This window comes from Echiichthys vipera (genome assembly GCF_963691815.1).
Source record: "Echiichthys vipera genome assembly, chromosome: 23".
Lineage (NCBI taxonomy): Eukaryota > Metazoa > Chordata > Actinopteri > Perciformes > Trachinidae > Echiichthys > Echiichthys vipera.
In genome coordinates, this window is record NC_139848.1 from 11,225,941 (window position 1) to 11,241,712 (window position 15,772).

The window sequence follows — 15,772 nt, forward strand, 5'->3', positions numbered from 1 at the left end:
TCTCAAGAAAACAAATTGTCTCTCAGTCCAGTCCAGTGTTATGGAGAGACCACTTACTGCTGGTGTGTGGACCAGGACGGTCGGGAGGTTCCTGGTACCCGATCACATGATGCCGTCAAACCCGCATGTGAGTGTCTTTACACCTGTATTGTCTGTTTACATGATCTAAATGACAGTGACACGGGACTGTGCCATTTTTGTCCCGGTGTTATTGAAACGTGCTTTCTAACCTGTCCAATCTTTTACCCAGGCCTCCCCTCAGTGGCCCCGCCCACCGTGCGCCCATTGCCCCGCCCGGATGTGACCCCTCCGCCAGACACTGACATCACACTGCTGTACGCTCAGGGACAGAAGATAGGAGCGCTGCCTCTCAACGGGACCAAACTAGATGCGACCCGTTCCAAAACACTACTGACACTACATGTAAGAGATTATCGGATAAAGGCACACTTCAATATGTATTCTATCAATTTTGACTTCTGGTATCTACTTTGTTAGTTGGTTCTTATGCACAAGGATAATTGCTTCTTTGATTAAATGTTGGAAAGATGTTTAAATCCATTTTGAAAGCTAGTTAAAAGCTGCTATCTACGCAGCATCACCATTCCATCAGCTCTAGGTGATGCTACAACATTAGTTAAGCTAGTTGAGCTAGTTCTAAACTAGTTAATAGTTTACGTAACGTTGTGCCAAAGATCTTTTAATCATCACTCCAATGAACCAGCCAGGACAGAGACTTTTGACTTGTGTTAGTAACGGCAACGGAAAGTTAAATCGAACACACACAAAAAAAGAAGGGTGAGACGCACAAAGTTAATACTAATGTGGCTGTAGTTATGTTGACATATCTCATTATGTGTATGTTCATTTGTGTACGCAGGGTTCCATAGTTGTGGGTATAGCCTATGACTGCAAAGAGAACAAAGTCTATTGGACAGATTTGTCCGCAAGAACAATCAACAGAGCTTCACTGAAAGCTGGTGCCGAACCCGAGATACTCATCAACACAAGTAAGAACACCTTGCACTACTTCATTTCTATAATAAATGCTATATGATTTCTTTGGAATGATCTCAATGCCTTCTCCGTGGTCTCCCTGCTCAATGTAGATCTGGTCAGTCCAGAGGGTTTGGCGGTGGACGTCAAACGCAGGTTGATGTTCTGGGTCGACTCGAACCCTGACATGATTGAAAGCGCCAACCTGGACGGCAGTGGGAGGCGGACGCTGTTCGACACGGACTTGGTCAACCCTCGAGCCATCATCGTGGTCTCTTCCACCGGGTAAACCGCTCTCTCCATCCACCAGCTTCTCTCTTCATCTTTCTGTCGTGCTGCGTTCATGATTTTGTTTTGTTTTAATCACCTTACTAAACCCGCTACTTCTAAAGCTTTGGGTCTGGATTTGCAAACGCGTACAAATCTCTCCCTTGAGCAAGAAACAAACAAGCACCCACACGCTGTTTTTGCGATCAAGTGTAACATCCTGGAGGTGCTTCACTGAGGCAGAATGAGATACAGCTTTCACTGTATACAGAGCGATTTTAGACCAGGAGAGGGCACAGATGGTTTTCAGCCCATTAGCACCACCATGACAAACACTTTTAAGTCCTCTGACAAGTCAACAAGGCCTGTGTCTAATTCATTAGTACAGTGCACAGTCTATTTAAAGCCATTTTGCAGAAAGAATTCCTGTTCAGTCTGTTTTTTAAACATGACTTCATCAGTGTGAGACAGACGGTGGCAGGGAAATCGATGTGGATGTGGACGTGAGTAGAGTTTCCCTTGAGTGACGCATGTTTGATAATTCTATCATATCAGTGAATTTTAGTGCTATTTTTGACAGTTTTCCGACAAACTGAGCCAAGAAAACTGTACTGAATTTATTGATGCTATTAATCCTGGGCAGACACACACTCACACACACACACACACATACACACATACATATGCAATGAAAGCATGAGGCCATCAATGGTTAGCTCTCCAGGAATAACATCTGCTCTTCATCATTGCAACTAATCACATAATCAACAGGTATGTGTGTGTGTGTGTGTGTGTGTGTGTGTGTGTGTGTGTGTGTGTTAATGCGGCTGATACAAATGATTAAACATAGCACCAATAACCCAAATCATAAAACCCCCAAATGTGTGTTTCACATCATTGGTTTAAGAGTTTAAAGTTTGTTTTCTGACTGAAGGACAAGGATGTGTGTGTGTGTGTGTGTGTGTGTGTGTGTGTGTGTGTGTGTGTGCGTGTGTGTGTGTGTGTGTGTGTGTTCTGACAAAAAGCCAAGTCCTAAAGGTAATTACTGCTTCACACGGGTACACGTATGATTAAGCATGTGCTCTGTGATTTCTGAGCCTCCACATGTTGCCGTTACACACACACACACTCTGAAATTACGTGCACACACATTATAAAAGCATGTACATGCGTATGAATGTCTCATACACCAACATCTGTTCACCCATGCGTTCATCAAATTAATTAACGCACAGACTCATAAACACATGGTGTGTGTGTGTGTGTAAGCTGATTGCTCATGTGGTGTGTATTACCTGTGGTTCCCAGTGGACAGCCCACATGTACACCATCATCTACAGACGAAAAGCAGTGTGGCGTCGTGAGCGGCCCACACACACTCTGCCTTAAGCTCTGTTCGCATCTTGCTGAGAAAATGTCGCAAACAATACAATATGATCTGAATCATCACAGAAACACATTCGTGAGAAATACGGAGAAACTAGTTTCTTTGAAATCTCCAAAATGGGCCTGTTTGCGTCCACCAGTGTGGACCATATTTTCTGATGTGCACAGATGAAACCAAAAATGCAGTGGGAGAGCTGGGGTCAGAGGTCGCACGTTGCTCAGAGTAACCTGACCGTGACCTCATCAGCATGAGGCAGATGGTCCCTCGAGCCCTGTGCCCTCGTACCTTTATATACCCGTGTGTGTGTGCGTGTGTGTGTGTGTGTGTGTGTGTGTGTGTGTGTGTGTGTGTGTGTGTGTGTGTGTGTGTGTGTGTGTGTTTTTCTCTTGTCTCTTTATATTAGCCAGATCCTAGCACTAAGTACCAAAAACAAGTCCACGCAAACACACACAATTGACAAAATAGGGTCCACTTTTAAGTAGTCGGCATAATGCGAAAGCAGCTTGGATATAGTTTAATAATTTGCAAAATGAAATTCAAGAGTCAAAAGTTCGATAACCCCTGCCTCCTGTTTTTCTCTCTGCAGCACTTTGTACTGGACCGATTGGAACCGAGAGGCTCCCAAGATCGAGAGCGCGTCAGTGGACGGTCAGAACCGCAGGGTGGTGGTGTCTGACGGCATCGGTTTGCCAAACGCTCTCACCTATGACTCTTCTTCTGGTCAAGTGTGCTGGGCCGATGCAGGTAAACACTACTGCTACCGCTACTACTGCCACTGTCCATGTTACCACTGGTGAACTGCTACTGCCATCACCGATACAAGTTCATTATTTACACTGGGAGTGGGGTGACAAAATACAAAATCTGAGTTTCGGAAGATCTGCAGACAAGACACTTGTAGTAGCAAAATAGCGCTGCTACTTCCTGTACATATTTTTATAAAATCATTGAATCTATATTTATTTACAGTTAAAGGTCCCATATTGATGAAAGGTATTAATGTATTCTTTTATTATAAAGCAGGTTGAGGTGCATTATAAAAACTGGGAAAGTATCAAAACACTTAATCCACAGAGAAACGCACACAGCCCGTATTCAGAAACTGTGTCTTTAAAGGAGACGTCTGGACTTTGTACGGTTGTGATGTCACAACTTTAAATTATGTATTGGTAGAAAGTGCCGCTACAGTGCTGTCACAGTCATTCCCCGGCTGCAGTGACGGAGAGTGCAGATGGGGAAGACCCGTAAATATTGCCCAATCAGAGCAGACTGGACTTTTTCAGGAAAAGAAAAGGTGAAAAATGAAGACAGACAGGGTGTATACAGGGTGTATACATGTAAATTCAGACAGTATCAGAAAAATAATGTTGTTGTTTTTTCCAACCCAAAATACAAGCATAAACCTGAAAATGAGCATAATACAGTATGTCTCATCCGCATCAGCATCTACCTAATATCTAAAAAGCTTCAGGTAATAATGACCCATGTTTTGTCTTTCTTCTCTGCACGTCAGGTACAAAGCGTTTAGAGTGTGTATCCCCAGATGGTTCAGGTCGAAGAGTGGTCCACCCAAGCCTCAACTACCCGTTCAGCATGGTCTACTACAGGAACCACTTCTATTACACTGACTGGAGGAGGTAGCCATCTTTATCTTTCTACCTGTTTGCTTGTTTATCGGCGAGCTGTTCAGCATGAAGCCCCCGCTGCCTTCCTCACCCTCCGTGTCTCTCTGCCGTCTGTCTCGTAGGGATGGAGTGATCGCAGTGAGCAAAGATACTAGTCAGATCACTGACGAATACCTGCCCGACCAGCGCTCTCACCTGTACGGCATCGCCATAGCAACCACCCACTGTCTATCAGGTATTGTGAAAGGAGTGAATGCTTTTTACACGGCTTCATGCGTATGATTGATTTAACATGGTTGTCTCGCTGTGTCTTACAAACACAAGCTATAACTCTGTCATGTACACACGCACACTCTTTTCAGACTCAGTTCCGATGTGTAATTTAGGCTCTGTATAATAACAACCAAACAAGCGCTCTCTCTCTCACACACACACACACACAGACAGACACACTAAGTAAGGTGTACCAGACAGTGAGCTCATTGGTGTGTGTGCAGTGATGTCATCACATCAGTCAACTCCCACCAGGTGTCACCGTAACCCCCGTAGGCTGCATTTACACAGAGACAGACAACACATTTAACCCCGTAGAGGGATGTGACGGATGAGACCGCTGAGTTCGAGTCCGAAGCAAGACGAGTGTGAAGGGATCTTTAAACGTTTCAAGGGAGTTTAGTGACGAATGCATCATACGGAGAGGCTGTGACACGTGCTAAATAAACATACCTAAAAACTGCATCAGTGAATCGAATTAGCTATGAAATATGAATAGTTTGCACACAAATAATTACCAGTAAATGCAGCCTGTGTTGTCTGAAGAAACCCACGTTTGCATTTCATCACCCGGCTCCCAAACAGCTGGCTTCGACCCTCTACTCCACAGTGTGTGTGTGTGTGTGTGTGTGTGTGTGTGTGTGTGTGTGGTGACTTCACATACACTCGGTGAAATAGACGCGAGAACAATGATTACACAGCTGCCTGTGCCCCTCTGCCTATATTTTGTGTTTGCGTGTGTCATGTTTGATGTGTTGATGTCTGCAGATGGCCTCAAGTCCTTTCAAAGCCTCGAGTTAAGCACCTTTAAAGTACAAAGTAGCCCTCTAAACACAGATAATCCCTAAAGTAGCACCTTGGCAGATGTTGTTGTCAGAGCGACGCACATCTGCAGAGAGCGTAAAATCGGCTTGTGATAGACGAGTCTGCGCGCACAGTTCGGGTTGCGCATCTGACTCTGCGAAAACGGTCGAAATGACGGCTGTGCGGATGCAAACGTCTGCACGTCCTCTCACTCTCTCTAAAGCCTCAGACTAAATAACAGCCGACTGCTTCAAAGATGTGGCTGCGTGGTGTAATTCCGACCATGATGACAGCTCTAAGGCACACTTGTTAAGGGTTTGGGAGCCGGTCGTAAGAGACTTAAAAGCTTTTATTGTCGAATGCATGAACACAGACGCACACTCGTCTTCAGAGATAATTCTCAGTCTTCACAAGTTGTTAAGTGTAGGGCTTTGTTCAGGACACAGGGTCTGTTTGTTCTGTCATTAGGCCACTGCAGCACTTAAGCTCTCATCCTGTCACACAGGAAGAGAAAATCAGACCTTTAACTCTTCATTTCCACCTGGAGCTATAAACTAAAAGGAAAAAAGGAGGTTTGTACTGCCACTGCAAATGTAATCTACGTGTCAAAGTTACATTTTGTCCTCTCAATGTCTGATCTGTGTGTCTCAGGGAGCCACTAATGACAGACTGGCAGCTGCAGGGTCCTTTGGTGCTAATGTTCTGGGCCGAATCCTGATCAGAGGGCAGGACCACCTTAAAAAGTGTCCTCTTCAGTGTCCCACGGAATAAAGAAAGGACACTCAGTTGGGCGCAAGATGGCTTCCTGTTGCCAAATTGGACCGTCGGAGCGAATTTACAACCCCTCCACTCACCCTGACCCCCAACCCCATTATCTCACCTTAAAGATATAACCCCCAAAATAAATGTTTTGTAAATTTGTTTTATACCTCATTTTCTATTTTTTTTTCTACTGTATTTTTGTACGTGAGGTTTTTTTTCCTTTTCTTTTATCGATTAAAGCTACAGAACAAATCAGATTTGGAAACGGATGTGAGTGTAGCTTTCCTGCTCTTTAAAGCCAAAGAAGAATGACCTTTGAACCGTTTGAGCCAAAGTTCTGTTGTGAAACCGAGCTTCCTTTGGTCGGCTAAAGTCCGGCTAACCATTTAGCTGTGGACAGAAATAAAAACAGGTAAAAGAAATAGTTAGACGTTTGGGAAATGTTGTATTCCCCTTATTGACGCTAGTTAGATGAGAACATTGTTACCAATACATGATTTGTATGTTGAATATGAAGCTAGAGGCGGTAGCTTAGCTTAGCACAAAGCCTGGGCGCAGGGGGATACGGTTAGCTTAGCATTGTCCAGAGGTACCAGACACAGCACATGCTATCTTATTTGTTGAATCCATACAATAGCGGAAATGTATTTTTCTTGGTGGGTAGCCAGGCTAGCCGTATCCTCTCTGCTTCCAGTCTTTATGCTAGGTTAAGCTAAGCTATAGTGTAATGTTTAGCATAAATATACAATCTTTTCATCTAACTCCTCACAAAAAAGCAAACAGGTGCAATGTTTCCCAAAGAATTGAACTGATGAATTTAAAAGTCTTGACTAATCAGCATGATTATTGAATACCTGGTTAGAAATGGAATTAACATGCTCAGAAACATGTATTTGTGTTTACGCTAAGTGTAAAACCATTGCTATTGTCGATTGACTGAAATAGTCGTCAGCCATATTCCTCTGCACTAATCTGTATTTCACACACGATGAAAGGACGTCACACGTTTTGTTTTTTTTGCCAAGTATTTTTTACTACTACTACTTTTCAAATCTTTATCTTTTTATAAGATGTAATATTTATAACAATAAAATGTGATTTGGTACTTGACGGTCTTTTCGGAGATTATTGCGTCCTGGGTTTCCACACATGGCGCATGATGCTTCTTTAAAAGGTCGCATGTTGTTCTCATTTTCAGGTTCATACTTGTATTTTGAGTTAGCAGCTTTACATGCCTTAGCGTTAAAAAAAACATTTTTCTCATCCTGTCTGTCTGAATGTACCTGTATTCACCCTCAGTCTGAAACACGCCGTTTTAGCGCCTGTCTCTTTAAGACCCCCTTATGAAAAAGCCCAGTCTGCTCTGATTGGTCAGTGTTTCAGGTCTGTGTGAATGGGTGAATGTGACAAACACTGTGAAAGCCCCTTGAATAGTCAGAAGACTAGAAAGGCGCTATATAAGTACAGGTTCATTTACCATTCTACCTAAATACAGTATAGTTGTGACATCACAACTGTGCAGAAGTGGTGAGGGCTCGTTTAAAGGCAGTTTCTGAATACGGGCTGTGAAACCTTTAAGATGCTTAACAGAGGAACACTGCTATCACAAGAAGCACAGGAGCCAGACTCTGTTGAGCTGTATTTATATAGTTTTCTACACAGTGTCAGTGTAAACCATTTATCCATCTGCAAAAAATGTTTTTTTCTAGAAACAAAACAAATATAACTGTCAATTTGAATATCTCAGAGGGTTCTCTGTGGTTCCTACAGAGGGAGAGATTGTGGCAGCCGGGAGATGACCAGAAGGTTAGACCTCAGTCTGATAAAATTAACAACATATGAGCAGAAATGACTACTTCCGTACCAATTAGCCTAAAAATAAAGTGTTGAGGTATAAACGTATCCACGCTTCAGTACAAAAACAAAACGACAGCATCGGAAAATTTGGCATTTGCTCATATTTTCTCTACATTCCTCATCCGATCAGTCTGTTCTCATGCAACACACGCCAGAAAAACTAATTTATGTCCAACGACTTTTCCCTCTCAAAATCAAATCTAAACTCTCGTGGTTCAGTCCCTCCCTGCCGGCAGCGTCCCTCTTCATCCTCACTCTCATCTGCCGACCTTGCCCAGCCTGTGGTCTGTCTTGGGGTCGGCTATGATGGCCTGGACGGCCACGATGGCCTCGTTGATCTTGGTCTGGAGCTCCCTCAGCTCCTCGATGTGCAGCAGGCGCAGGATCTGTGCCGCTTCGTTCAGGGTGGCGTCTGAGAAGACACTTTTTTTATTTCATTTACTTTACCAAACAAGTGGTCCCATACAGAAATTGTATTGATATATATATATTTTTTAACTTTGCTCTACTTTTTGATCATATAAAAGCAGCGCTCACCTCCAGTGTCGAAGCCCAAGACGTGCTTGTCTAAAGCTACTGCCACACCCTGGGAACCACAGGAACACAGACATGACTGGGACTGCTCAGTTCATTATCAAGGATCATCTCTAAATATCATTCTGGATACAAAGTTTGGGGATCATCCGTTTACAATACCTCAGTATTCTGGCTGACTTTAGCGATGGCTTCTGGACAAAGTCTCTCCTGGATCAGAATACGAATAGCCTGGCGGGAGTACATGAAATCCCAAACAAACCGGTTAGCATGGCCATTTTCTTTTAAATAAGTATAAAGTGATAATAAAAAGATGTATGCATCTTCAGACACATATACAGCTTGCGGGCGCACTCCCACCTTGAGCATAACCAGGTAGTCATCGTGTCGTTGGATCTTTAAAATGTTGGCCAGAGCTGTCACTCCGGCTTTGAAATCGGGCGAATCACCTGAAAAACACAAACGACGTCTGTTTTCGTCTTTCGCCTGGGACAAAGAGGAGGAGGAGAGAGAGAGAATGTGCAAGGACGGGCGGGGGAGCGGAGCGGAGAAGTGTTTCTGCTTACTGTCAAGGTTGAGGAGCGGGTCCGCTGCTGTTTTAATGTTGCTGTAGGCTGTCATGGGCTCACAGTCCCGATACTTGTCCACTGAAGAGAGGGACACCAAACACGCCCAATGTAAACACTTGGTGGCAGAATATATAAGCGTGTCAGGAATATAAAGATGATTTTAGACATGTTTGGACTCAATTAGCAACTGTTTCTGTACAATAATAACTTGACTGGTGAGCTGGCTGCATCGGCAAACATTCTTTTGATAACGTCTCCATCTACTGGTCATCATCAGTATGACGGTGTGGTCGCACCGAGGCAACTGTCACTGTAGCCGAGATGCTCCTTTACCTTCATCTGAAACAATACTGCCGTTATCACAACAGATGTACGCGTACTGCCATCTGATCTTACCTTTGTCTCCATAGTCGTATCGTACAGCCATGCCCAGTAACCAGTCTAAAGACTCCTGTTTCTCCTTTTCTCCAAACGGACATTCCAGGTCCTGCAGGTACTACGCAAAGGAAAGGACACTCATCATGCATGTAAGGATGGAAGTGCTGGAAGCTCCACGGCAATGGTGGAAATCTTAGTCGTAGGTTTTAAAAGTGGTCTCACCTTCTGGTAGGCTTTGGGCCAGTCTGAGCTGGGGATGTTCCTCAGGTTTCCTCTCTCTTCTATCGTGTAATGTCGAATCTTCTGGTCCTCAAGCCACACGATGCAGTTCCTAAACTGTGTCTCATCTGAGCAGAGAGGAGAGACGAACACTCGTTTGCACACCGACGGATAAATGGATGCTGTACCTACACAGGGTTTGCTGTCATGTAATAGAGGCAGACATTATTGAATCAGTAAATCTAAGCCTTCTTTGGAGGAGTTAGGATGAGGGGCTGCAGCATGTAAAAAGGAACAAAAACAAGTAGAGAGACCTTTCTGCAGCTCTCCCTCTCTGTCCTCATCATCTCATCTTCATCCGCTTATCCGGGGTAGGGTCACGGATTTATTGCCGAAAAATTAACCGGAGCATACCCATGTTCCCGGCTTTGTTTGTGACCAGAGAACGTAGGAGCAGCTGTTCCCCGCTGTTCTCACAAAGGGTCCTTTGTTCCCCGATCTGTTATTTTTTACACCATCAGTGCCAAATTCCCCAGCAAATGGGCCTATGTAGACCCTGACAGTACCCCCTAACCCTGACCCTAACACTAACTGTAAACTCTAGCTGTACCAAATTTCTGAATTAAATTCACCAAGGCAGAGGCTATTGCAACAGGAGAACATAGGATCCTTTTTGGGAAAAGGTTCCCTGACCGGGGAACATAGGACCAGGGGAACAAAGGGATGCCCCCAAAATGAACTACCTACCCCAGGTTTACCTACATATCTACTGTTAACCTTACTTCTAACAGCCATTGTCGCTCGTGGTTTCCAAAAGTTACTAGCCACAGTTTTGTATACGTATATAGCATATTTCGAAAAAATAGCCAAAAAAAAGGGTAACTTCTTATCCATATAATAAAAAAGGGTGCAGGGATGTATAAGATTAACTATAGAGATAACACTACTGAAAAAGGTCCAGTAAGAGAAATACTGTCTGTTTAAATACAGCAATTAACAACATCATTTACCTATAACAACAATAAACACTGTAGCCTAATACAATTCAAATAAAACAATACATAAAACATAGAACTTTGAATATTTGCATCCATTGACAGCCTTAATAATCACCTTATGTACAGTCTATCTGAGCAGCAGTCACATGCAGGTGCATCTCAAAACTTTGACATTTTTTCCCCCATAAATAAAGTGGCTAGTTGGAGCAACTGTGTTACCCGCCACTGCTGAAAGTCACCTGCATTTGGTGGGCGGGCGTTCATGTCAAGCCTGAACCGGATGGAAAATATGTATTATTATAATAATGATAAGCTCCAGCACCCCCCGTGACCCCGACCCCGGGACAAGCGGTTGAAGATGAATGAATGAATGAATAATAATAATAATAATAATAATAATAATAATAATAATAATAATAATAATAATATTTTTGTGCGTTGAAAGGAGCCAGTTGAGGTGGTTCGGGATCATCTAGTAAGGATGCCCCCTGGGCGCTTCCCTAGGGAGGTGTTCCAGGCACGTCCAGCTGGGAGGAGGCCTCGGGGAAGACCCAGGACCAGGTGGAGAGATTAGATCTCCACACTGGCCTGGGAACGCCTCGGGATCCCCCAGTTAGAGCTGGTTAATGTGGCCCGGGAAAAGGAAGTTTGGGGTCCCCTGCTAAAGCTGCTGCCCCCGTGACCCGACCCCGGATAAGCGGATGAAGATGAGATGAGATGAGATAATAATAATGTAATTCCACTACAGAAGAGACTTGATGATTCCTGCAATTAAGTGTGGCGGAACAGTGTATATAAATATCGGTATTGATATCGGTTATCGGCCGATTAAGGTGTAAAATATCGGCATATCGGATATCTGCATCTCTATTTAAATACGTTGGAATAAGACGGTGGCCAAACAGTGAGCCACCTGTGTGTAACGAGGTTGTAAAAGATGTATTATCTCCTAAAACACACAGCTCTGTCGGCCATAAAGCGTCATAAAACTAGCCTCCCTGTTATACAAATAGAGTTTGACGTTCGCTCGTCTCCGGTGACAGCACGTTAGCCCCGGGCTCAGCGTTTACCTCACGGACCCACATTTAGAAGTTCTCTGGCGGGTTGCGTCTCACCTGTGAGGTCGAAGCCGCCGGGGTTGTGATACTGTAGCGCTGTCAGCTTCCTCTGAAACATTTCCGGGCACGTTTTTATGTGTAAGTCGCTGCTTTCGTTAGCTAACAGTTAGCTCGCTTCGGTTGCTCCTGCTGCTAGCTGCGACCAGTATGTGGCATCACGCATGCGCCGTCGGGCATTATCTATTTTCCTGTTAAACTTTCAAAATAAAAGTATCCTTATCTATCACCAGCACAACACGGGGATACAATGATGACGTTATTACGTTATTAGTTTATAACATTGTCACAACACTAATTTAAACGACATTCACTGCCCCACTCCTATTTTGCACATTTGTAAGGGACTTTGCACGTTATTACAGTACTTTTGATCTGTATATACATTACCATTGTCATTTTGATATTTCATATATATATATAGTTATATATATATATAACAAATATATATATATATATATATAACAAATATGTTGTTTGTATAGCTGGAGTTTGAAACAAAAACAATTATTAAAGTATTTCTGATTCTGTGATACATATTGGCTCAAAAACAGTTAATCTAGTAGCATTTAACCGGAAGTGAAGACAGTGCTGACACTTATATTTCAACTAGCTCCCAATTTACCAGATCCCAAGGCAGTTATAATGTACGGTTCTCAAACTTGGGTAATAAAAACAGGAAACATTATTACTAAATAAATACAATACTATCGAAATAATACAACATTTCGTAAGAAAATACTTAAAACTTTTAAATCCATGAAATTTCATTTTAATTAAGTTTAACATTTCCTGTGGTATTTTTGTTTCAATATCAGCGTGCTACGTGGTCACGTTCATGAGGCACGAGCTAAACTGAGATGGTAAGAGTCAGCAGAGGTAATGATTGGCTCCAAATGGGAACTATTAAGAAGAGTAGTGTGGATCAGGAGGAGAATATTTAGAGCAGGCCTTCTGAAACTGATGTCATGGTAAACAATAAATTATCCTCTGATTAGGAATAGACCTGCCTGTCCGCAGCTCAATAGTCTAGTGGTGGTACTTGAGAGAGCCTGATATGTTCTGAGGTGGGACATCATGTACAAAGTTTGTGAGCCACTGATGTATGGCATTGGCTGTTTTCACAAACTTGGAGAGTTGAAACACCACTGAGGTGTCACCAGGAATTCTGACTCCAAATAAGTTATGTTGTGGAAACTGGACTGCCATAAAACTGATGAAATGGCATATTTTCTCAAAATTGACCTATGATTCTTTTATTATTATTATGAAGACTTCACAGCATGTTACACAGAAAGGGACAGAAACGTTGGAAAAAATGACAACTTTATTACACGTCACATTTTATAAAATGAGGCAAAAACCATCAAAGATGATGTAATGAGGGGGGAAAAAAAATTTAAAAATTAACGCAGGTTGATGTGTGTTGGTTTATGTTCAGAAGGGCCTCATGCGTGGGTTCAGGGGCGGGGCTCTGTTAGGTGGCGTGATAGCTATGTCCAGATAGTCTCCGATCTGGAAGCGCTGAGACTGCAACGTCATGGAGTCATCTGCGCCTTTCCTGCCGGAGATAGTGTTGCCGATATCTTTCAACCTGTAAGGGTCGAAAGGTGTGTTTTAATATATAGTGCACATATATTCCATGGACCAGTAAGTAAGTGGTCTGCTCCAAAGTCACAAAGGTGCTGTCGTCGCATGATACCAACCTGTACACTTTCCCCCTGGGGTCGGGATAGACGATGGCAAAGCTAAAGTGGGTGCCCTTTTTCCTGGCCTCTGGATACACTTCCTTCACCAGGCTGGTCAGCTCCTTCAGAGTAGCATCCATCCTTAAAATTGCACGGTTATTGTTATTGTCTAACAAACACAACTCACAACATGGGCAAATGGTCGAATGACACATGCAATGACGAAAAAGCAAAATGTTTGCGATCTCACCATGTGTATATCTGCAGTTCGCTGGAGGGAACGTTGCCACGGGCAAATTCATCCGCTCTGTGGTGTCGGCCACTGTTGGTGGTGAATACTCGCAGCAGCAGGGGGCAGGTCTGCAGCACAAAGAAGCATAAAACAGGGGCGTGAAGATAAAGCAAAGTGGGCAGAATGGATGACTGCTGACACTATTTTCTTTAACACAGGAATTAGATCGGCTCATTATTTTCAAAGTTTTTCCTGTAGAAATATAGTAAGCTACTGCGTCTGGCTTAAGTCCCAAAGCTTCCCTGCCGCTTAGTGGTCACACCAAGTACGTAAACACGCCATTTTTAGCGCCAAAATACAGTAGATATTAGTGGTGTAACGTGCGCGCATTCGTACCGAACCGTCACGGTACAAGCGCTTCTGGATCGGTACAGAGATGGACCTCGGTCCGCAAATATACATAGTGTTAATATGGTGAATATACAGTCTTTTTTTGTTGTGCAGAACTTAAAACTTGAATCCCAAGTGTGGGATGCACACAGGTTAATTATGAACATGTACATACGTCTAATAAAGGAACCATCCAGGTGTTACTACCACCAAAAAACCAAGCTCACAACACCATTTAAACAACCCCTACCTACCGGGCAAATGCCATAACCTTCATTAATGCTGCAGTTGCAATTATTTAAGAAGTATTTTATTTATTGGAGAGTTGCAGCAGTATTTATATATTGTATTTGTATGTTTCATAATGACTTATGTTAACCCTGTTTAACTGCTGTGTTTAATTGTTTATTAATTGAACTGAGCTTCGTTCTGACAAACAAGACGTTGTTTACACCCCCTCCCGCTCCCTAACTATGAACCCTATCGTGACTTCAAAACCGAGGTAAGTACCGAACCGTGACCTTAGTGTACGTTACACCCCTAGTAGATATTAATAAAACACTATATTTATCCTCAGGAGACGCTGGAATTGGCCAATAGTCGTGATAAAAATATGAGTAGTATTTGAATGCATATATGCATAGTGTTTTTATTTAATTCAGCTATCTCTGACCACCTGTGGAAAGTAGCCCGTTTCAACTCCCCCGAGCTAACTTCGTTAAAGACATTGAACGTTGCATTTGGTTAGCTTTTTGACATTTACATTATATATTTCTACTAGTTTTCATTTACATTTATTTCCAGTTGATACGTTATAACATTATGTCACACAAGTTTATCAAAGTATCACGGCAATATCATTTATAAACTACAAAATGTTGTTAATTATTAGCTAGCACGGTATGCTAGCACTATCCAAGGCTAATGGAAGGAGGCTGGGACATCAAAAACAATAAACGTCTGAGCTTTGGGGGAGGACACATGCGCAGTAACATCCGGCGCGGACATTTTTGTTTTGGTGTCCCAGCCTCTTCGGATTAGCCTTGGCACTATGGCGCTGCTCAATTCCCTTTTATTTAACGTTACTCTTAACCACAGCGGCACGTTACTTCGTAAATAGAGCAGCCATACTGGTCTATATACGTTTATGTGTGTAGTTTGTGTGCCATGAGTCAAACAGTGTCCAAACTGTTAGCATTTAGCTCACCATTGAGCTAGGTAAACAAGCTAACGTTAAACCGGCAGAGAAACAAAAATGTCTACCTTTTCTCGGTCAATAGGCTTTTCTGGCTCCTTTTTGATTTCTTCCTGTGTGATCCGAGATTCCAGAGCCATTGCTGTTTCTTTTTTCTTCGGTATAATAATGCACTTCTGTCACGTTACTGATCTCCACCACCGTGCTCGGATATTCTACCGTAGCTGCAGCGACGAATGAGACCGAAGCCGTTTCCGTTTCCGGTGTCGTTTTAGGTGAGTTAAACCAACGATAACTTTATCGCTGCCTACTGTTTCGGAGTGAGACAGCGAGTGTTAGGTAGTAGGTGTATCTGTATATCCATTTGTATTAATTTAATTAAGCTACCATTTCCTTTTTTAATGATGAACACTTATTTGATGTATCACAGCTTCATTAGACTTGGACTTCTCTTTATTGCTTACAAAACACAAATAAGGAGGT

At 43.0% G+C, this 15,772-nt stretch overlaps 3 protein-coding genes across 4 annotated transcripts in view; 1 reads left to right on the forward strand and 2 right to left on the reverse strand.

Moving 5' to 3' along the window:
• nid2a (nidogen 2a (osteonidogen)) overlaps window positions 1–7,107 on the forward strand; it is a gene marked incomplete at its 5' end in the record, with an annotated part of 46,389 nt that extends 39,282 nt beyond the window's left edge. For both annotated transcript variants that reach the window (XM_083938343.1, XM_083938344.1), the window contains 8 exons: window positions 27–127; window positions 251–423; window positions 881–1,010; window positions 1,110–1,281; window positions 3,237–3,394; window positions 4,164–4,287; window positions 4,398–4,510; window positions 6,004–7,107. In XM_083938343.1, the coding sequence (XP_083794469.1) occupies window positions 27–127; window positions 251–423; window positions 881–1,010; window positions 1,110–1,281; window positions 3,237–3,394; window positions 4,164–4,287; window positions 4,398–4,510; window positions 6,004–6,014 (982 nt within the window). In that variant the 3' untranslated portion in view covers window positions 6,015–7,107. The remainder of the gene's footprint in view (window positions 1–26; window positions 128–250; window positions 424–880; window positions 1,011–1,109; window positions 1,282–3,236; window positions 3,395–4,163; window positions 4,288–4,397; window positions 4,511–6,003) is intronic.
• Window positions 7,108–7,751: 644 nt separating this feature from the next.
• Window positions 7,752–11,929, reverse strand: rtraf (RNA transcription, translation and transport factor). The gene is made up of 8 exons (XM_083937711.1): window positions 11,785–11,929; window positions 9,675–9,799; window positions 9,471–9,570; window positions 9,072–9,152; window positions 8,866–8,954; window positions 8,668–8,736; window positions 8,509–8,557; window positions 7,752–8,383 (listed from the first exon to the last, which is right to left on the reverse strand). The coding sequence occupies exons 1-8, from the start codon at window positions 11,843–11,845 to the stop codon at window positions 8,229–8,231; spliced, it is 729 nt and encodes a 242-aa protein (XP_083793837.1). The 5' UTR covers window positions 11,846–11,929; the 3' UTR covers window positions 7,752–8,228.
• A 1,163-nt stretch (window positions 11,930–13,092) lies between these two features.
• On the reverse strand, window positions 13,093–15,520 carry sap18 (Sin3A-associated protein). Its single transcript, XM_083938258.1, has 4 exons — window positions 15,358–15,520; window positions 13,723–13,832; window positions 13,491–13,613; window positions 13,093–13,378 (listed from the first exon to the last, which is right to left on the reverse strand). The coding sequence occupies exons 1-4, from the start codon at window positions 15,427–15,429 to the stop codon at window positions 13,222–13,224; spliced, it is 462 nt and encodes a 153-aa protein (XP_083794384.1). The 5' UTR covers window positions 15,430–15,520; the 3' UTR covers window positions 13,093–13,221.
• Between the last annotated feature and the right edge of the window lie 252 nt (window positions 15,521–15,772).

Coding starts and splice junctions, on each gene's coding strand:
- rtraf (XM_083937711.1), bottom strand. CDS start 11,845: ATGTTTCAGAGGAAGCTGACAGCGCTACAGTATCACAACCCCGGCGGC. Junction 9,800..11,784: donor CGGCGGCTTCGACCTCACAG/GTGAGACGCAAC, acceptor CTCTCTGCTCAG/ATGAGACACAGTTTAGGAAC. Junction 8,558..8,667: donor AAGTCAGCCAGAATACTGAG/GTATTGTAAACG, acceptor TGTGGTTCCCAG/GGTGTGGCAGTAGCTTTAGA.
- sap18 (XM_083938258.1), bottom strand. CDS start 15,429: ATGGCTCTGGAATCTCGGATCACACAGGAAGAAATCAAAAAGGAGCCA. Junction 13,833..15,357: donor AGCCTATTGACCGAGAAAAG/GTAGACATTTTT, acceptor TTTGTGCTGCAG/ACCTGCCCCCTGCTGCTGCG. Junction 13,379..13,490: donor CCCAGGGGGAAAGTGTACAG/GTTGGTATCATG, acceptor CGACCCTTACAG/GTTGAAAGATATCGGCAACA.